Genomic DNA, 23,405 nt, shown 5'->3' with positions numbered 1-23,405 from the left:
ATATTGTTGTCTTAATATTTCAAATGAATGTTGAGTTCAAGCCTACTGCCTAGAGAGCAAAGACTTAAGAAGAACAATTATAATGTTGGATAAATCAATTTATTATCCAAATAATTTATTATTACTTTATTATTTTTATTAATTATTATCCAAATAATTAACTTTTTATAATAATACAATGATAAATCTTGCAGGCAATATTAATCAGGTAAATCTTGTCTTCAATCGTGGGAGACATAGTAAAAATGTACTACACATGAAAGGCGATAGGCTACACCATAGTACAGGTGATGTGCAAAACAGTCAATTAACAGAACAACGACCAAGGAAGAGTAAAAATGAGGCCGTGCCTTGACATCTGGAATTCTGATGTGACAGCTGCAGGAAGTTTGATCTTTCCAGAACTGAAATATTCTCAATCAAAGGAGCTATCCAAGAATTCTATTGATAAAAGGCTCAGTAAATATCTTATCCATCAGGTATATACTGATTAAAAAAACAGAAAAAACTTTAATGCATTATGTTTTAAGAGGTGTACATGACTATTAGCAACTCAAAATAATTTTTAAGAAGCAGAAAATTTAATAATCAGACCCTAGATATACTTGTTTATTCAATAGTTTCACATACTCATCCAAGTCCTGGGCACAATGGAGTCAGCAAGACAGACAAAAGCCCGAATTCTTGTGAAGCTTTCATTCTATTGGGGCAAAAAAAATAATGACAACAAACTAACGCAATTTCAGACACTGTAAAGAAAATACAGTAATAAATCCATAAGGGAACTAAAGTAAGCTAACAGGATTGAGGACAAGAAGCCTTCTCTGAGCAGTAAACATCTTAGTGGAGATCTGACCGATGACCCATGTGAAGCTCTGGGCCAGTTGTTCCAGTTTTAGTAAAGAGCTTGTGTTGGTCCAGACAACAAAATGGGCTTCATCGGTTGAGCAACAGCAAGCATCCCACTGCAGCTGAAGCAGAGAGCTCAAGGGAGAACACAGAAGAAGACAAGATCAGAGATGTGCAAGGCAGGGGTCAGACCATGGAAGGCTATGGTTAGAGTCTAGATTTTATTCAGTGGTAATGAGAATACATTAATGAAGTTTCTAATCACAGCACTGATTGATCCTTTAGAAAACTCACTCCAGCTATAGTGGATGCAGAGAGACCCATTACGAAGCTACTGCTGTCAGGAAAGAAAGATGATGAAAAGCATGTACTAAGGCTAGGGCAGGGAAGCTGGTAAGAAATGGTTGGCTTGAGGATTTGAAAGTATGGTAGACCTGAACTACTGATAGGTTGGTTTTGAAATGTGAGAAAAAGAAAGGAATCCTAAATTTTTGCTTAACTAAAACCTAGCAATCAAACCTACAGGGTTCAGATCATTTTAAGTATTCACTGTTCATGCTGAAGGTTTTCATTTTATCTGAAAAGCAGGAGGAAGCAGTGGAGTAGAGTAACAACAACACAAAAAAGAGATAGGATTCCAGATAAACTTTGTTGATTTAGCACACCAGGCTCAGCAAGCTAAACATTAAGACCCCTCAATGTTGCCTTTAGACTGAGCCACAGTTGATTTCTTCTAAAAAGGGAGTCAAAAGCAAGCCCATCAATCATAGATTAGAATCGCCTCAGAAATGCAACAAATCCAGATTAAAGTTTATTCTTGAGACACCCTGGTGCAATATATCCCTCTTCCTTATTCCCCTACCCCTAAATCTACTAGGAAACTTCTGGGACAAATTACCTTGTCAACCCTGTGATCACCTAAACTCACTGCTACATCCCTGTCATCCTTGGTTCTGCCAGCCATAACTCTCCTTTGGCCATCTAGCCTTTCCCAAACTCTCAGCCTCAATCTGCTGTCACTTCTTGTTACGACCCAACTTTCCATTCTGCCCCACAGAATCCCCTTTACATCATTAACCAGTGCTCCTACATCTTTATCCTCTTCAATGAATACTCCCTTTATCACCCACCTTCAATTTACATGTAGCTCTCTCAAAATAATACCACATACAGCACAGTCCTTTAAAAAGGAAGTCTCTCATTCACCAAATTCTCTATTTCATTCAGAAATAGAGACGTGTGTGGATGCTAAAACTGAATATAGTAAAGAAGATAATGCCAATGGAACTGATAAAATAACTCTAAATTCATAAGAAAGAATAAAGGATGAAAACAACCTACCTAAATGGTAAACACTAGAGGATTAGCTCAAAACACTAAAATGTATCCATAGAAGGATACCATTAAGTTCTTTATAAATTCATGTTGTGGAAGAATACTTAGCACCTTCTGGGAATATTCATATAACTCAATTTTTAAAAAAGATTATTAAGCAATATATAATGTATAAGGCTGATTTCATTAAAAAGAAAGAAGAATGTGGGGTGTGCGTGCTAAGAAAAAAAGGTTATAAATAAAATATACCAAAATGTTCTCTCTAGGTGGCAGAATAATGAGCAATTTTTTTCTTTTTTGTAATTTTCCTATTTCCCCCAATTTCTAAATGAATATATTTATATACCTAGGAACAAAGGTCAAAATAAATAAGTTTTAAAAAATTCATCATCTTAACACACTGAAACTGCCCCTCAATGAAATTTACACAGGCTTGTTTAAACTTTTCCTATCCTTGTTTCCTAAAAAACAACAACAAAAAAACAAAATCATCTCCAAGTCCTTCAGTTGACTGCCCAGAACTTCAGACTTATAAACAAAAAACAAAACCCCCTCAAGATCTCTTCTAAGCATATCAGTCACTTAACAAAATACTTCAACAAAGAGTTTAATGAGTCTTTCCAATTAATTATTCTCTTAAAAATGCCTAAATGACTAGCCAAAGCAGATGGCTATATGCTGGGGTCCCTTAGCTATAAAACCAGAAATATGTTGTTTTATACAGCTCTGCAAAAACCCATGCATTCTTTATACAGAAGAGGGTATTAGTCATTTATATATTTAAAATATTCAGTAAAAGAGATTTTCACTTTGATAATTTCTTTTAAAAATTATACATATACCTATACTCAATTTTAGCTAATGCACAAAAACAGTAAAATAAAAAATACTGAAAAGTCATCTTTGGCAATTAAATTCCCAAAGAGGAAAAAAATTAAGAACAGAAATTTCACCCTCAAGGTAAGTAATGGTACTACAACTATATCTGGCATAAAAATAATGACACATCATCCAGAATAATCTCTAATAACTCTAAATTAAGGCTTTCCTTTCAAAAGATTCTCTTTTTATCAGTGCTCAATCTTTTAAATTTAACATTGGAAATATTACTTCCACCATAATTCCATCAGAAAGAACTGCTTAGAAGAGAACCTGCATGGGCAGAAACACATTTTAGAATATATTTCATTGCATTATATAACACAAATGTGTAGATATCATTAGCGTATATTTTCCACAAACATTTTCCACTAGAATGTTTTTCTTATAAATCATACCTGAAAAGTTGTATATCATTTCCAAGAGAGCATATTCTTGAAAAAAACAATTAATGAGCTCAGTATTACGACCAAGAAGAATTTAATACTTTCCTACTAAGCAAAATACAGGCTAGATGCTTTTCAAGTGAAGTTTAACAGACATGGTATTGGCCCTCCAGGAAATCTTTGGGGTCTATGAGTTATTCTGCCAAATTTCTTTCCCAAACTAACAACAGGCAATATAATCTCCCGTGAAATTCATTTCTAATTAGAAGATAGCTTCTTGTTGTTAATAACATATCCAAACTTTGTCTTTTAAAAAAAGTGAAAGTGGATCTAAGCAGCGCTGCAGTAAATGAACAAATGAACGATCTGACACACGGACAAGGCAGGTGCTGAGGGCTGACGAGAAGGAAAGGTCAGGGGGAGGACACAGGCGGAGACCGCCTTGGCCAGCTTTTATAACACCCCTCGCTTGCTGTCAGTGCCATTTCTCCTTTGGTCGGAGACCACTTCAAGGCTGCAACTGTTGCCCAGGGCTTTGTTAAATGGAAAAACTGAAAGGCTGTGGAACCTAAATAGCAGACCTGAGGCTAGAGACTTTCATTTCATTATTTAAAACTTCATAATTACCTTTAAATTTTTTCTTATCTACTCTGGTTTAAAATAGGTTCATCCCTCTAGTGTATGTTATCTTGATTTAGCAACCGAATCACCTGACCTTTTATTAATTTAGATAAATCAGATAACTCAGATTTAGCAGAGATTATATTAATTTTAACCCTGAGGGAAGTTGTCTTTCTATGCAGAGTAATTAAGCAAAAGTCCAGATATTTTTAAATCTTTCTGTATATAGATATTTTTCATTCATGTCAGGGACTTTGTTAAAAATGGACTCTAAATTTAAAAGTGAATACAAGATTTATTTTTCTCAAGCTTGGACAAATTTAAAAGGAAGCTAAAAGTCATTTACTTTCATGCAACCTAAAACAATACTGTTAGCAATGCAGTGACTAAGAGGCTCCAAATTACAAAGGTCAGTTAAGTAAAAGGCAAAGGCAGCAGAACTCAGACGCTAAGAATAAAAACAAAAATAGACCCAACACAGCATTTTGCAAATGAAGATCAATGAAAATGGTTGCTCAATATCACATCACTCATAGCATTATTTCCTATGTTGTTATTGAGAGCCTCTCTATTCCAGCATTTCTTCTTTGCTGTTCTTGACATCTGCCTTAATAAAACCAATACTTAAGCCCAAATTTTTATTATCTGAAGTAAAAAGGCAACGCATGGCCTCAGTTAAAAAGTACTTACTTAGATATCATGGGGAGAAGATAATGATAAAAAAATATAAATAGAGTGGCAAGGGAGGAGCAGCACCATATTTTATTTAACTATTGACCTCAGCAATGGGGCAGCAGGTTGTTTTTCTGATCAAAACTACTTTTATAAAGTAACACAAATGCCCTTGCTTGCTCCATAGTGAAGGTCTCCACAAGAATAAACTGAGACGATGAAGTACAGGAAATGAGGATCTAAACCATAAAAAAAAGAAAGTCTAAAATATGAATAATTATGTTCTCATTTCATGCTGTAATTCTCAGAAATTCTAAGCAGAATAAGCAATCCTATTGTTTCTGCTATGACAGTATAGCAATTAAAGTTAACAGTTAATATAACAAATAATAAAGTAGAGGTAATGGCATATATACTTCTTGAGCTTTTATGATTAGGAAAAAAAAATAAAATTCAGAGCATAAAGGTTTTATACAAGCAAGCTGATAGATCTAATAGCTAGTAGATAGGATAATTGGGCAGCTCTGTCTCCTTACCTGTAAGGACGGCTTTGGCTGAAGGATCTGCCAGGTCCAGGGCTGACTTCCCATCGGTGTTCCGAATGTTTGGATCAGCTCCGTGCTGCAGCAGCACTGTGCAGGGAAAGCAGAAACAGTATCTTACCTCGGGGATACAAAGATTATTTACTGGTAAGTGTCGCCTCGGCATGGTGTAGGCATAAACATACATTGCACAATTTTTTTTTTCTCTTTCAAGAAAAAAAAGCAAAGGAAGAAAAAGCAAGAAAGGAGGAAAAAAAGCACTGCAGCAAAGGCTCCTCTCTAGAGTACAGCGAAGTTGGCAACTTGTGGTACAGTATTATCACGTGACTGAACATCATAAACATGAAACTAGAGAAATCTTGCCACAGACAGTTTGGGTTTGCCTCCTTCGGGCAGCAGGATGGGGAGCTGTGTGCTCGCTGCCTCGCACTGGGAAATCCGCTCGCAGTGAGCTGCCCTGTCTTTCCTACACTGTGGCTGCTTGTTGCTGCTGCTGCTTCACGGCTGAACTTCCCACCGCTTCCTTGCCTCAGAACGGCTGTAATACTGGGTAAGCCTTTTAGTGCTCACTGCTTACATACGTGGAAACTCACCAGAACACACTGGCTGGCTTCCAGGAAGTTTACCAGACACAGCAATGCATGCAACTCAGGTTCCCTGCAGCCAAGCTGCAGAAAACAACTGCCTTCCACAATAATTCTGGCCGTCAAAAATTTCTAGAATCAGAAATTCGATCACTATAATATATGCTGAGGAATGAATGTTACACATGCTATTATGGGTAAAAAGTAGCTACAGAGAATTTTGAGAAGTGTAGGCTTCCAAAAGAAAGAATCAGTTTATTAATTCATAAGATTTCAAATATATCTGGTATGTGTGTGTATAGGGATGGTCAACCACAAGTTATTCTAACAGTTCAAATTTAACACAAGATTTTGTGTACTCCTGGAGAGAATAGGAGTTACTACCATTTACCAACATTTTATAGGATAAATTGAAAACAAAGTAGAAATATTCAATTCAGATAAATAGTTAAAGACATTATATAATGACTGTTGTGTGTCCCAGATTTTCATTCATTAACAGTCTCATGCTAAAGTACATACAGTCTTTTGGAATACTGGGAATGCAATCCTCATGTATTACTAACTAATAAATCCTGCTGTTTATAAGGCTTTTCCATTCGCTTTAATGCACAAGCCACTTAGTCAATGGCTTTACTGTAAGGTACAAAGGAACAGCCTTATCTAGATTTGGGAGGCAGCTGCTAGGACAACGTACACCAGCATCTCTTGCACTAAACTTTGGGTACTTTGAGATCTGGAGTAATAACAACTAGCCATAGCTTGAAAAGATGCAGTGAGATTTTGTCAAGACTGTCTATAATATTTCATTTTTGATTGTAAGCAATGAACATAATTCATTTCCATATGTTTATAAAGTGACAAGAGCTAAGTAGCACAAAATAGCAAGTACCATAATATCAAACATCATAATATCAAACTTCAATTATTCTTTCATCATATAATGAATAAGCTTTCACTGCAATTATGTAATTTTTTATTCCAAGAAATCCCAACATGAAGATTTGGCTTGTAATGGGTCTATATCATGAAGTAGGCTCATGTATCAAATGTAAAGATGACAGTTATTGGTCTATCTTTAGTTGTTGAGTGATCACATGCAAAGGGTAGGAAAACAAAGAAATAACAGCTACCATGAAAAGCTCAGTTGTTTTTTTTTTATTGCATACTTTGAGAACTTAAGAACCTGTTTTAAACAAGAAGTAAAGAAATATGTTAGTTTAACAAGCCTTGACGACAGTATGATGGGAGCTTTGACTCTGCAGTTTTAATGAGTGGCAGAGGCAAAACACTGAAAGCCTATTGATCCTCCAAAAGTCACCTAAAGCCTCAACCTTAGCTGTTATATCTTTGCTATCTGCAACAGAAATCTGTCCTTACAGTTTAGCTGCAGTTTTGTTTTGTTTTAGCTCACTTTTAAAGTATTAATCTTTTCACTAGAAATATCTGTTTTCTTAACATTTTTGAGGCATATGCATTTCATTCACTGGACTTGAACACACAGAAATATCACTGCAGAGTTATGTAGCAACAGGGAAGAAGCTGGATTTTCCAAGCCACATGCTGATAACAAAATTCAAATATCAAACCATTTAAATTGACCAGATATGGGTAAAAAACTCACAATACTGAGCAGAGTTAAGAGCTTTAGGAACAATAAAGGTATCTATAACTGGACAGAAAAGATCTAAACTTACCTAAGTTTTTAGAAAAGGACAGCACTGAGGAGATTAAATGAGAATAGAAAACGGCAGCAAAAGTACTAAGCACAGAGACTGATAATACGTATCAGCTAATAATAATATTTAAAGCACATTTTAGATTTTATTTGTACTCTCAACTCTAGCACTAACTACTAATTCTATGCTTTGTCCTAGAGCCAAACCTTCAGATTTTAACTTTTTCTGTAAAGGCCCAGAAAGAAAATATATTATGCTTTATAGATCATATGGTCTCTGTCCCAACTACTCGGCCTTGCCTCAACTCCATCATTATACAGGAAAAGCAGTCACAGACAATACTTATAGGATGTGTGTGGCTCTATTCCAATAAAACTTCATTAAAATTTGAATTTTATATAATTTTCATGTATAAGGAAATTTACTATTATGGTGAATTTTAAGAAATCACTTAAAATATAAAAACAATTCTTAGCTTAAACGTGTCGTAGCTCAGTTGTGTCCGACTCTTTGTGACCCCATGGACTATAGCTGACCAGTCTCCTCCGTCCATGGGATTTTCCAGGTAAGAGTACTGGAGTGGGTTGCCATTTCCTTCTCCAGGGGATCTTTCTGACCCAGGGATCGAACCTGGGTCTCCCTCATGGCAGGCAGACGCTTTACCCTCTAAGCCACCAGGGAAGCCCCTGGTGTCTTAGCTTAAAGAACATATCAAATACAAAGGATGATCATGGCCCATAGTCATGTTTGCCAACCTTGACGTTGGGCAGTAACAGATAAAGTGTGGGCAGGGACAGACCAAGTGCGGTCTATGGACTGTTCTAGTCCCAGAATTCTCTGTAATCGACATTGAGATAATCACAAAAAGTAAGAAGCATTTAAAACTGTGTATGTCATGTAAAAATTACTTTTTCCAGTACTTTGTCTTTATTGTAGTTTAAAAAATTATTGGCCTGCCATTCATTGCACAAGGAAAAAAACTGGTCCCTAACCACAGCTTGAGGAGCACAACTTAGACAATTACCAGGTCTACAGAGTGAAGGAGCTGGATTGTGCGGTCCTTAGTCACTCAGTTGTGTCCAACTTTTTGTGACCCCATGCGACCCCACCATGGCTCCTCTGCCCATGGGATCCCCAGGCAGGAATACTGGAGTGGGTTGCCATGCTCTCGTCCAGGGGATCTTCCCAACCCAGGGATCGAACCCAGGTCTCCCACGTTGCAGATGGGACTCTTTACCGTCTGAGCCACCGGGGAAGCCCTAGAGAGATGATTTCCAGGTATCCAGAATGGTCTTAGGCTTCCCTGGTGGCTCAGACAGTACAGAATGCACCTGCAATGCAGAAGACTCAGGTTCGACCCCGAGGTTAGGGAAGATTCCCAGGAGAAGGGAGGAGCTACCCACTCCAGTGTTCCTGCCTGGAGAATTCCACGGACAGAGGAGCCGGGGGGATTCCAGTCCACGGGGCTGCAAAGAGCTGGACACTAACGAGGGACTAACACTTCCTTTGTTCAGAATGGCATCAAATCCCTGATGATGTTTTTAGATTTACAGTCTAAGCATTAATATCTAAAATCTTAAAAAAGAATTGCCTCAAATAGACCTTTTTCCTCTCTTGCTTTAAGTCAAAGAAAAAAGGAAGATTTATTTATCCTAACACTATCTAACAAAAACAAAACTAAAAGTTGAGACTATAGATCAATGAAAGTTGTAGGGTACATACAAAAAAGTCAACTTCTCGAGCAGTTGCTCAAGTCAAATTTCTGTTTCACATTATTCTCCATGAAGATTTGTGTGGCACTATTTTCTAATACCAGAAGAAGAGCACATACATACGGCAAAGATAACAACCATGCCTTTCAAGAATGTCAGTCTGTACTTGAAGTGGTGACAAGTAGGACTCTCAATGCTAAAGGCTTCAAAATTTGCTTTCAAAGTTCTTTGCTACCAAAAGGAATAATAAAATATGACTACAGATAAATAATACAATAAGAAATTCATTTTGTAATAGATTCTTCTTCAAAAGTAGCATATATGTCTGAAGAAAGTCCCCCAAATACACAATCAATACACAAAATAAGGTTTGAAGGAAAACCAGGAAACTAAGATCTGAATGATATTCAGTATGTAAATCTGAGACTACTGGAGACATTCAAAATCTCTTTACAATATCTTTAACCAATTAGGGCATTATCAAACCTCAAATCCCAAATGACTAGGCTGTACATCTCAAATTCATTTATCTCCTTTGGAAATTAGAAGAGTGGAGAAAATATAGCAGCTAGCATACATAATAACAGGGAGTTAAAACTAAGGTAAGATCCCAATATTCAAAATGACGTTCTCAAAAGAGCTATGGCTGAAAGGACATGTGATTTTCCTATTTCTGGGGCAAATGTTCAACTATAGTAAACCAGATTCATAGAGCATGCCTTCAGCCGGTGACCAATGAAGCAAAGATAGAAATGGACTCATTTAATTCCTCAAAACTTTAAGTATTCACACCATTTTAATTCTTCCAAACAAAAAGAAATGTTTTTACATATATGCAAAAAAGTCTCATCAAATTCCTAGAAAAAATATGAAATGCTATAATGGTAAATTATATTTAAGTACAGGCATTAATAACTGATTTAAGAAGATGGAAGAAATAGAAGCAATATGAATTTTCCAAGCTAAAAATGCAGCAAGGCTTTTAGGTAAATTATGAAAAACCATTTGTATAGTTTTCACTTTTAATGGCAGAAATTCACCTATTAAACGATATTAAATTCCTTGTTATGTGAATTTTAGAGCTACATTAAGGATCTAAAACTATTCATCACAATGAACAGATATTTAATTTTAAAAGAAGCTATGTTTATGTTGAAATGTTTTACAAGTATTTCAATATCACCTTACTCTCTTAAGAGTACAGAGATACTCATCTGACTGAGTTTCTAAAATTAAATCATACAAAGCATTAAGTTTATTAGATTTTTCAGCAAATAAAAAATTTTAAAATTTAAAGCAAAATACCATGGAACCAAATTTTAACTAGCTGTAATCTTCAACGCATAAGACAAAAAGATACACAAACTGCTAGTATGTGAAAAGATGCTCAACATCATCATTCAAAAGAAAAACGCAGATGTGAAGATGGGCAGCAATCCATCTTATATTATCAATGGTGCTAAGTATCAGTGAGAATACACTGAACTGGGACTCTTACACTTGCTGGTGGGCACATGAAGGGGCACCTAACTGCTCACAAATCAATCTGGCAGTCACTTACAAAGGTAAATATACACGACTGCTACATGCTAACATCCTACTTTTAGATATTTATCCAAGAGGGAAAGAAATATGGCCATACAGAAGATTTGCACATGAATACTGCATGTTTATTTAGAACAGCAAAAAAATGAAAAACATCTCAATATTCATCAACAGGTGAAAGGATAAGCAAATTTTAGCATATCCATACAAAAAAACTCTACTTAGCAATTAAAAGAAATAAACTATTGACTTACACTTTGCCAACAAAGGTCTGTATAGTCAAAGCTATGGTTTTTCCAGTAGTCATGTAGAGATGTGAGAGTTGGACCATAAAGAAGGCTGATGCCGAAGAACTGATGCCTTTGAATTGTGGTGCTAGAGAACTCTTTAGAGTTCCCTGGACAGTAAGGAGATCAAACCAGCCAATCCTAAAGGAAATCAACCCTGAATATTCATTGGAAGGATTGATGCTGAAGCTCCAAAACTTTGGCCACACGGGGAAAAGCCAACTCATTGGAAAAGACCCTAATGGTGGGAAAGAATGAGGACAGGAGGAGAAGAGGGCAACAGGGGATGAGATCGTTGAATGGCATCACCGACTCATTGGACATGATGGTGAAGAACAGGGAAGCCTGGAGTGCTACAATCCGTGGGGTCACAAAGAGTTGGATATGACTTAGGGACTAAGCAACAACAACATACTGGAGGGATGAAATCTCTATAACATGATCAGCAAAAGAAGCCATACAGCAAAGAACCTGTTTCTAGAATAGAAAGCTAATCTACTGTGACAGAAAACAGATCAATTGTTCTCTAGGGATGACAGAGGGGGAAGAGAAAACTGACTGCAAATAAATACAAGAGAACTTCTTAGAGTGATAAAAATGTTTCATAAAATTACAGTAGTGATTACATGGGCCTATACATTTGTCAAAACTCATCAATACACATACTTAAAATGGATGCATTTTATTTCATTATATCAAACTAATTTTATGTTAGAATTCAATAAAGTTGATTTTTTTAAAAGCTCAAAGAGGGGTCTCACCACAGATTAGAAACACCTGAAGAGAAATTTGCTGACCTCAAAAATATGTCAATAGATACTTCTAAGAATGCTACAAAGAGAAATAATCATGGACCAAAAATGGAGTGAGAATGTCTAATAAGTTGCGATCAGTCTTAAAAGAAAAAGAAACACATACACGTTTGAAGAAATAATGCCTAAGAGTTTCCCATAATTAATAAGACAAAAAAAAAAAAAAAGACAGCAATTTACAGGTTCAAGAAGCTCAAACAGGATAAAGTCAATGATACAGAAAAAAATATTACACATATAAATGAGGAATAACTACTATAAAAAACAGGTGATAATTCAAGACAAGTCAATACGTTAACAGAGTAATAGTACAACACACCAGAGGTAAATATCAACAATTTGCAAAACTACCCTAACTATAGCATATGCTCAGTGGCTCAGCTGTGTCCGACTCTTGAGACCCCATGGACTGGAGCCCACCAGGCTCATCTGTAAATAATCTTCTCCAGACAAGAATACTGGAATGGGTTGCCATTCCCTTCTCCAAGGGATCTTCCCAACCCAGGGATCGAACCTGTGTCCCTTGTGTTTCCTGTGTTAGCAAGCAGATCCTTTACCACTGCACCACCTGGGAAACCCAACTACAGTATATGTTATACTGTATAGCAAATGTTAAGCAATGATTTAATTATAAATCTGTTTCTACATATATTAGCAAAAAATTATATTTCTGCAACTGTAAAAACACTATTTCTATTCTTAGCATAAATTTAATGTAGGTAAATTATTTTAAAATAAATGTTAATAGCTTTAAATACATTCAAAGTTTTTCTACAAAACTATTCTGGAACCAAGATATGTAAGGTCTGATTAGCCAAATCCAAGAAAACTCTTTCTTTGATATAAATATTTATTTTCACTTGCCAAATTTTCATTTTGATCCATCTTTTTCCCAACAGAGTTTTTACCTCCAAAAAAACTAAACATTTAAATTCTTCAAATTTTAACATTCATTGGTGATAAATACTGGTTCTAAATACCAAATTAAATTTGGGACTCAGAGTGATCAATTCAATTCCCTGTCAACACACTCATGCTAATCAGTTAGTTTCAACATAAGCGAGACTCATCTTGATTTTTGTGTGTGTGATGCTCAATGGCTGTCTTTTCACTGAACGAGTAGTGACATTCACTGGGTGAAATAAGCTTCTTTCACCTTAATTAATATCCTTTGGAGAAACCTCTGAGAACCTCAAATATAATGCCTGGCTTAAATTGACCTTACTAATAAAGCTTTTCTAAAATGAGATTTAAGAGCAGGTATTCTAGTATACGGTAGTAGGAAATGACAACTCACTCCAGTATTCTTGCCTGGACAACTCCATGGACAGAGGAACCTGGCAGATTACAGCCCATGGGGTCACAAAAAATCAGACATCACTGAGCAACTGAGCATATTCTAGTATAATGTACAGAGAACCAAGCAAGCTGGAGAAAAGTTTTGAAGTCATGGTTGCGTGGTCTTAGTTTGGTCTGGTTAGCCATAAATTAAGATGATTAGTAATTTTCCAGGGTCCTAGAGTTACACCGTCCAGTACAGTAGCCACTCACCAAATTCAAGTATTGAGTCTTTGAATTGTGGCTAGTGAGACTGATGATCTGAATTATTGATTATATTTAATTTCAATTAAATATTAAAACTGAAGCATGATTCGACTATTGGAAAATGTTTAATCTGTTTTGAACACCTTGGATATGTGAATCTACCATTTCAACTGTAAACTGAAGCAACTGATGAGGTAGGGTAGGGGCTCTTCCTCGCCCCTTCTGCTGGCTCTTCAGCAGTGGAGCACCCCACAGTGCCTCTGCCGTCATCCGGCCCTTTTCTCTCAGCGTCATCTTTGGCAGCGCATGGTACAAGGACCACAAGGAGCTGGCACACTTCGATTATTCTTCTTTTCACAATCTATGTATGTAACAAACCATCAAAATCTAGAAGTGGCTTGTGGCATCTTTTCTGATCAAATCAGTCAGGCCCTGGCTTTGGCCCTGGACTGTCAAGCAACATGAACAATAGGGTGTAGCCCTCGGCACTGTAAGACGTTTAACAGCACCCCTGATCTCTACCCACTAGATGTCAACAGCATTCCCCCATTCTGACAACCAAAACCATCTCTAGACATTGCTAAACATCTCCTCAATGGGCAAAACTATTCCTGGCTGAAACCACTGCTCCTGAGGGTCTTCCGGGCCCACAGCCAATCCCCTTATACACATGCACTTGTGTGAGGTGGACTACATGAAGGTCTAGGCTTCTCTCCTCTCCACGCTTTTACATATTGGGTTACCGCATTAGATTTCATTTGAAGGAAGATTTTTGTGGTTTAATAACTTAATAAGAAAGAAGCAAATAGTAAATTAGTAAAATAGTAACTCATAAATAACTTTTTAAAAGTAATAGTAAATAGTAGCAAATGGTAAATATAAAAGTGATTTCTAAGGATTCTTCTAATTTTAAGATGCTGTGACCTATGAAAATATTTTTTGGGTACTGACTTCATATTAATAGAGAGGTTTATTTATTACAAGGGAGAAAAACTACTTTAACTGGCTTAAACAACATGAAAATTTATTAAAGAAGAGAGGTATCTCATCAAAAGCAAAGGCAGAAACATGTCCCCAAATTTATCCTGTTGCTGCCAATCCCTGTCTCTTGGCTCTGTTGCCATCACCCTCAGATACAGACAGTACATATGCTATCTGAATCTTAATTCCAAATTCTCATTAGAGAGAATTTGCTCCAGCTTGCCTCAAAATCCTGTTCTGGACTTCAAAAGTCTTTCCAGAGAAGAGGAAGAGGCAATAAAAACAATGATGATGGAGAAAGAGGCATTATTAGTTCTAGAATACTTGGGCAGATCTCAATGGGCATCTACAGCAATAAGAGATCTTAATTTTAAAGTATTATATAGAATACATGGTAAATGAGTAGGCTTACAAAAATATGTCTCTATTTTACATATTTCTGCAGTATTTTAATGTTTATTACAAATGCCACACAGTCCTAAGTCACTTCAGTCGTGTCCAACTCTTCGTGACGCTATGGACGGTAGCCTGCCAGGCTCCTATGCCCGTGGGATTCTCCAGGCAAGAACACTGGAGTAGGTTGCTATTCCCTTTTCCAGGGGATCTTCTTGACCCAGGGATCGAACCTGTGTCTCTTACATCTCCTGCACTGGCAGGAAGGTTCTTTACCACTAGTACCACCTGGGAAGCCCCAGTTATCACAAATATATATTATGTTTATAACGAGAGGGAAATGAGAGAGATACTTCTCGTCAGACAAAAAAGATCTTTATGCACACTGTGTAAATATATTCACCAAAACAATACTTCTCTTAAAGTTGCTGTTTGCGTAATTAATTTGTAACCAATGGAGAAATAAAAATCAGGTAGTTCTTATCAACTGAATAACATTAAATATGGCAGTAGCATTAACAAGACCAATATAAAATAAATACATTAACTTAGAAACTGTGATAATGCTGAGACTGGAGAATAAGTCTTGAGTAAAACTGTCAAGAAGTAATTTTCTATTATATAAAAGTCCAGATTTTTAACCATACCACCTTTTGTCTTTGCCTTCTGTCCACATATTTGTGATATATTACCTAATTTTACCTCAATGAACTATCTGCCCTTATGTGTCTTTGAACTTAGAAAAAAGTGCATTCTAATTTTTTCTGGTGAGGTACATAGGACTAAATGGATTAAAAATAGGTTTCTATTTAATGAGCCACATAAAGGCAGATAGTTCACTGAGGTAAAATTAAGTTCAAAAAATCAAATTCTCTCCTAAGGCTGCTTCACTTACTAGTGGCAAATCACCACAGTTCAGAGTGGTCCTCTGGAAGCAGACTGAATGGGTTGGAATCCCAGGTCCACCATCTCCCAGTTCTAGGACCCCCGGAAGCAACGTCACCTCTCTGCGCTTCCATTTCCTCATCTGTAAATCAGGAGATAGTAACAGTATCTACTCATGGAGTTATTAGGAGGACAAAACAAATATTTGAGGCACTCTTAGAACAGTGACTAACATATAGTCCATATGTGCATATAAGAATTTTTTAAAGACATTAGGAAACTAATTCAAGAAAATAAAATGTTACCAAATTTACGTAAGAGAGTAGTTCTTTAGAATAAAATTCTGGCATGAAATGTTTTAATAAAAGAATCATCCAATTAAATTTTGCTCCTATAACCCAGTCCTCCTATAAATAGAAAAAACTAAGAATTTTTGAAGAAGCCCGTTTCATCTGGAGTAACTGAGGTAAATATTATTCTGTATGTGTATACAGCAGATTTTTTTTTTCCATATGTATAATCTTTTAATAATAGGCATAACAGAGTATAATGGTTTCAAGGATGATTGATACTGTCCTGGACTGAAATCCTAGCTCATTCACTGACTAAGCAACTCTGGGCATTTTCTTATTTAATCTTCTAATAGTACCTTAACCCATCTATCTCTGTGTCTCTTTGTATATTTTACCCCACTTTATTTATTTATTTATTTATTTATTTCCCAGCGGGTTTTGTCATACATTGATATGAATCAGCCATAGATTTACACGTATTCCCCATCCCGATCCCCCCTCCCACCTCCCTCTCCACCCGATTCCTCTGGGTCTTCCCAGTGCACCAGGCCCGAGCACTTGTCTCATGCATCCCATCTGAGCTGGTGATCTGTTTCACCATAGATAACATACATGCTGTTCTTTTGAAACATCCCACCCTCACCTTCTCCCACAGAGTTCAAAAGTCTGTTCTGTACATCTGTGTCTCTTTTTCTGTTTTGCATATAGGGTTATCGTTACCTTCTTTCTAAATTCCATATATATGTGTTAGTATGCTGTAATGTTCTTTATCTTTCTGGCTTACTTCACTCTGTATAATGGGCTCCAGTTTCATCCATCTCTTTAGAACTGATTCAAATGAATTCTTTTTAACGGCTGAGTAATATACCATGGTGTATATGTACCACAGCTTCCTTATCCATTCGTCTGCTGATGGGCATCTAGGTTGCTTCCATGTCCTGGCTATTATAAACAGTGCTGCAATGAACACTGGGGTGCACGTGTCTCTTTCAGATCTGGTTTCCTCAGTGTGTATGCCCAGAAGTGGGATTGCTGGGTCATATGGCAGTTCTATTTCCAGTTTTTTAAGAAATCTCCACACTGTTTTCCATAGTGGCTGTACTAGTTTGCATTCCCACCAACAGTGTAAGAGGGTTCCCTTTTCTCCACACCCTCTCCAGAATTTATTGCTTGTGGACTTTTGGATAGCAGCCATCCTGACTGGCGTGTAATGGTACCTCATTGTGGTTTTGATTTGCATTTCTCTGATAATGAGTGATGTTGAGCATCTTTTCATGTGTTTGTTAGCCATCTACACAGCAGATTTTAATATCCAATTCAATTATATCCTTTTTGCAATAAGTTAAGGCAGGCCCCAATACATGTGGGAAATCAGTCTTATCTTCTTACACAAACCACAATTTAAGATAAAGCAGGTAGTAGAATAAATATAAGAGTAATTATGACAAAGCATATCGCCTTTCTACCTGGAAACCCTAGAGAATCAAGTATAAAAGAAAGTCCTGTCTAGGAGTCAGACGAATTTGGGTTTAAGAAGACTGCTCTCTACTTAGCAACTGTCTGGCCTGAGGCAAATAACTTCACCTCTGTCAATTTCAATTTCCTCTTTCATAAAACACTACCTTCCACCAAGGATTGCTGCCATAATTGAGACTATATATAAGCTTTATATAAGACTATATATAGTCTCAATTATAAACCTTATATATAGTCTCAATTATGACAGCAATATATATATATGTAAACCTAGCTTGGTTCTTAGCACATAATAGGAACTCAATAAAAATCCTGTCCCTTCAATCAGTTTTTCATCTGCTTTCAAAAACAGAACCACAAACATAGAAGGTGCTAAAAAAAAAAAAAAATACAAGTTGATTAAAATAAAGGCAAACTGGTAATAGCCCTAGGAACAATGAATCTGTGCCCAAGTATTGTTTTATGCTTGCCTGTACTTAGAAGATTACTTTTTCTAATACTTGACTAGATTCAGCTAGATAAAAAATTAATTAAGGGACAAAGCAGACATTTCAGTCTGACCAAATAAGTTTATAACATGGGTGCTCAGTCATGTCCAACTCTTTGAGACCCCCTAAACCGCAGACCGCCAGGGACTGAACCTGTGTGTCCCGCCTGCATTGGAAGGTGGATTCTTTACCGCTGCGCCACCTGGGAAGCCCTCAAGTTTATAACAGGATGACAGAAGCCTTACCGTTCTAGGGACAGCAACCACATGCATGAGCTGCTTTCCAATCTGTCTCTAAGAGAAGTTTCAGATACATGGTTTTCTGAATGCATCCCTAAACTGTCAAGGGCCGAGTAAGGACTCAAGGACTTACTAGTATTTCCAAGGAAATTCCTCATTAGTATAAAATATTAAGACCAATTCAGTATTAGTGCTACTAGACACAAGGTTTAAAGTCACATGTTTTAAAATCTTTCCACAAAGAACACAGGGATGAGCCGATGTTGTAATATTCTGATTCTGCTTTGAATTTCAGTTTCTTCAATAATATCACAACTTTATTATTTTCCTATGTCTCTAAGAATTCAAATGACTGCAACTTCAATACACTGTTGTACTTTCAATCTGAAGGAGGAAAAGAACGTAACTGTTAAGTTTTCATTCTTTGGGAAATAAATAATTTTTTAATGCAACTTATTTTGTATTAGATTCAATAAATTATCCTATGAGTGATACTCTTAACGACAGTACTCAGTCACACTTTTCCCACCTTAGCTCCTTTAGCCCACATTCAGGAGGAAAGGAATGCCTTTTTATTTTATCCGAGTTTTTCCTTTGCTCTTTCCCTTCTCTCATTCCGAGGGGGTTGCAATTTTCAGAAACAGTCAATTATGATGCCCTCTAATAGCATGAAGAACTACTTCCTCATAATTAATTTGCCTTTAAAAAATTATCATTGTTCATACTTCTTTACAACTGTTAAGCTTTCATAGACTTTTTATTCAGTCACACCAAATCACTAGAACATCATACAACTGCTACTGAAATATTTGCGGGGAAAGGTTTAAGTTACAATAATTTTCTATTATCCTATCTGCAATGTCTCTGCTAAGTTAAAAGACCAAAATTGCAATTTTAAAAAAATTTCAAGTTTCATCAAATCATAATTCAAGTTCACACAGTTACAATGAATCTGAAACAAAAGACATAAATGAGTTCAGTGACGTCAACAAAGGGCCACGTATCTCTCATTAAAGTTTTACCGAGGGTCAGAATACAAAAATGATCTCTGAGGACATCTTATGCCGCCACCCAAGGGAGAAAGAGAGCCGAAGGGAACAAGCACTTGCTGAGGCTTCACCTGCTTTATTACTTCAGTTAACTTCCCATAACAACCAGGGCAGCAGGTCTGATGCCCGCCTTATAAATGAGAAATTGAGGCTCAATGCAATTAAGCTGTTTGTGGTAAAAGAGAATTCATACTTAATTCTAAAGCCAAGCATTTAATTTCTGCCATATCATTCTACACAAGTACAAGACAAGATCACACCAGAACTGTAACTCAAGCTTTCTTTCATTTGACTTCTAATGGGGGCATCTATGCAATTGTCCTAAATACCTTCCTCCAATGACCAATGCCCTTGTCCTAATCCCATCAACATGCAACCACAACTCTGCAAGAACACCAAGACACCAGGGTTTCACTTCAGAAGACCCACTAGAATACTTCTTGCTCTTGTTCCCTTCATCCTTACATTCAAGTAAATTCTTTTAAAAGATCAACACTCAAAATGGTGCCCCCAAAGGCAAAATAAAATATACACTCCCTATCTCTAACCATGATTATTTATAACCACAGCAAATATAGAAAATTTCAGGCTTGACATAAAATAAAAATATTTGGACACACTGTGGCATTTCTTAATGTCTTATTTGGACTGTCATACCTGAGGACAGACTATCAAGCAACTCACAATAAAGTGACATTCTTAATCCCAGATTCTGTTTACAGATGAAAAGTCTAACACCCACTCCATTTAAAAAAAACAGAATTAGCAGATTTAAATAACTGAACAAGTAAACAATTTTTTAAAGCCCTGAGACTGCAATTATTATACTTAACATCTAGTTTCGTCAGTGAGAAAGAGAAGTGAGAAGGACTCCACAAATCTTTATCTCCAATTTGGGCCTCTGAAATCTGTTACCAGGGAACTGTACAAAGCAAGGATACAATTTCTTAAATAATATCACAACTACAACTATTACACACATTTCAGATAATATGGTGATCATGTAGAGAGAGCCAAATGGTTACATGAGCCATTTGTCTCAAATACCACTTTCATACAACCCCAAGCTTAAGCCATGCATTTCAATGAACTCCATAGATTATCTGAATGACCATGTTTAATCTAAAAGTAAATGCAAGTATATAGTTAATTTCCTTAACAGACAGTCTTGAGCACTAAGTAAAGCATTATCTCACTTTAAAAAACGTATGAAGTCTTTTTAGGTCATTCTTTTGTTCTGTTATTGACCTTTTCCCCTCTAATTTAAGAATCTTCGATGTATTTCTTAAATGAGAATGAAGGCATTCATTCTGGAAACTAATAAAATACAATGAACAAATAAACTCTCTATATAAATATATATATTTAACATTATTAACCAGAATGCCTACTAAAGTAGTCCCAAATTTTATCAGGTAAATGCAAAACCACTAACCTTCTTGAATGCAGCTGAAATCAGTGGGCAAGTCATCAACATAATGGTGCTCAGTGTCAGCAGGGATTATTTCAGAAGGGAAAAATTACCATCATTTTTGGCTCTTCTCCTTTTGAAGCATACAAGTATGGAATTTTGCCAATTTTTTACTTTTACAAAAATGCTACATTGAGACTTGTTTAAAAGATCCCAATTCAGTTTTTATATGGAAAATGGATGTTAAAAATGCCAAAGGGAGGTACTCTGGCAGGAAGAGGCAAGAGACAGAATAAGGAAACAAAGGCAAATGAATCAAATCCTCAAGACTTCACTGAATTTTCAATGAATTTTTGCAAGGAGTTAAGAAAGGTGTGGGAAATGACTTTTGTTAACCTAGCTCATTTATAGATGACATATGGATAAATAAAGTGACAAGCTAAATCCAGAGCCCTAATCAAGTTCTCCAGCAACTATATCTCTTTGATTCTTATTAAGAAGCTTTAGCTTTCCAGTAGTTTCCTAAAGGTAATTAGGATTTATATATGTGATTAATGAAAATGACATTCTCTATGGTACTATTTATAAAATAGTGAAAAATAAGAAATCTTCTAAATGGCCTAATAGGGGTGAATGATTTAAAAAGTAGTTATTTCTATATAATTCTTGACAGCCTTTAAAAGTGAGGTTAGATAAAAAAAAAATTCACTGATAATGAAATACGGTCATAACACAAAGTGAAAAAATAAGAAAATGGCACGTGTGGAATGATCTCATTAAAGGACTACGTACACAGGTACAGACTCTAACAGCACTATCTGACAGAACTTTGTACAATGATGGAGATTTCAATATTCACACACTGATACAGTAACCAATAGACAGAAATGGTTTTTAAGCACTTGAAATGTGGCTAGTGCAACTGAAGAATTAAATTTAAAATTTTTTACATTTTAACCAGGTTTCATTTATTGGCTACAATATCAGACAGCATAAAGCTAGATGGACAGAAAATGAGGTGTGCCAGTTAATATCACTGTACTTGCTAATAAACCCAGGAAGCTGTTCATCTTCAATATACTATATTTGAATTAACAAAAGACAAGAAATGCATCAGAAGTGGTCCCATTCTTCCGTCCTCAGCTCCCAATCCCACGTCACTCTCAAGTTCCAGGACTTTTTAATGAAAGGACTGTGGAAGTGATCAGGTAATTTAGTAAAGGGGTATATGATTTGAAGAGAAACATGAGTATGTAGAACAGATAATTTAAACTAGAGTCTGAACAAGGAAAGTAAATATATCTTTCTAGATAGAAGACACAGAAAATAGACATCATTCCTGGAAATCATGAAAGCAAGATTACTTTAGGAGTGAGTTATAATAATAAAGACTTAATTTAAGCTTTAGTAAATAGATTAAGTTTTTTTTAAAGCAAGGTAAAGAGTGCCACTTTAAATTTGTTAAGTATCTGATGATCTAACAAACTAAACTAATAATAAAGATGAGTGTTTGGCACATTTAAAGAATCAAATTAATTTTTTAGGCTTAAAATACACTCTTAAATAAATCCCACTAAGCAGAGAGAACTTTTCATTCTCAGTCAAGAAAACATTTTTTATTATAATAACTTTATATCGGCTCTAGAGATTGTGGCAAAGAAACAGCTTTCTCCTTTCTTTACTAGTAAAATGGTAGGAAATTTGAATCATCCATTTCATGCATAGGATACAAACATTAGTGAAGAACTTTGGTTAAGTACTTTGAGTTGCCTTCAAAGGAAAACAGTGAATTATATATCATCTAACAACAGCAATTTTTTGGTAGATTTACCAGCATCACCTTTTTCTTTCTTTTCCCTCCCTATCTCAACTCTTCAATTCATGACAGAACTCATGGGTTTAATCTACAAGTACCAACAAAAAAATGTTTGACAGTCCATTCATTATAGACAGTCCATAACCAGAACTCAATGCATGCTCAGGACCAACATTCAACAGCCCATCCTTAATGAAGAATAACAATGATTTAACAAACAGTCGATTACCTAAACATAGTTTATATCTGACTATAAAATGTTTTATATCTGTATATAAATATAGGAGTATCTGTATTACCCAGCAATCACACTCTAAAGCATTTATCTCAGAGAAAAGAAAACTCTTATCTCTACATAAAAATTTGTACACAAATGTTCACAGGAGCTTTATTTCTAACAGCCAAGAAGTGGAAACCACCAAAACATTCTTCAGTTGTGAATGCTAAACTACAGTACATCAAAACCATGGCATAATAATCAGCAATTTTAAAAAAGATCTGGAAGGCAAATAAGAAAAAAAAGCCAATCTCAAAAAAATTACATATTGTATGATTCTGCTTATAGCATTCTCAAAATGACAAATTATACAGATGAACATGTTCTTGGTTGCTAAGGGTTAAGGATCTGGGATGGGGAGTAGATCATTATAGAAGTAGGCTATAAGTAGGCTCCCCTGGTGGTTCAGATGGTAAAGAATCTGCCTGAAATGTGGGTTCAATCCCCGGGTCGGGAAGATCCCCTGGAGAAGGGAACAGCAACCCACGCCAGTATTCTTGCCTGGAGAATCCCATGGACGGAGGAGCCTGGCAGGCTACAGTCCATGGGGTCACAAAGGACTGGACACGACTAAGTGACTAATACTTTCACTTTCTTTCATAAATAAACTGAATGAGGGGGAGCTTCCAATAATATGTTCTGTATCTTG

General features: G+C 36.1%; 1 protein-coding gene across 1 annotated transcript in view; it reads right to left on the bottom strand.

The window, feature by feature from the left end:
• TNKS (tankyrase) overlaps positions 1-23,405 on the bottom strand; it is a 155,972-nt gene that overhangs the window by 109,908 nt on the left and 22,659 nt on the right. The window contains exon 3 of the mRNA XM_043893900.1: positions 5,279-5,374. Coding sequence (XP_043749835.1) covers positions 5,279-5,374 — 96 coding nt within the window. The remainder of the gene's footprint in view (positions 1-5,278; positions 5,375-23,405) is intronic.

Source organism: Cervus elaphus, chromosome 32, assembly GCF_910594005.1.
Source record: "Cervus elaphus chromosome 32, mCerEla1.1, whole genome shotgun sequence".
NCBI classification, from domain to species: Eukaryota; Metazoa; Chordata; class Mammalia; order Artiodactyla; family Cervidae; genus Cervus; species Cervus elaphus.
This window is presented reverse-complemented; position numbering and strand designations above follow the sequence as displayed.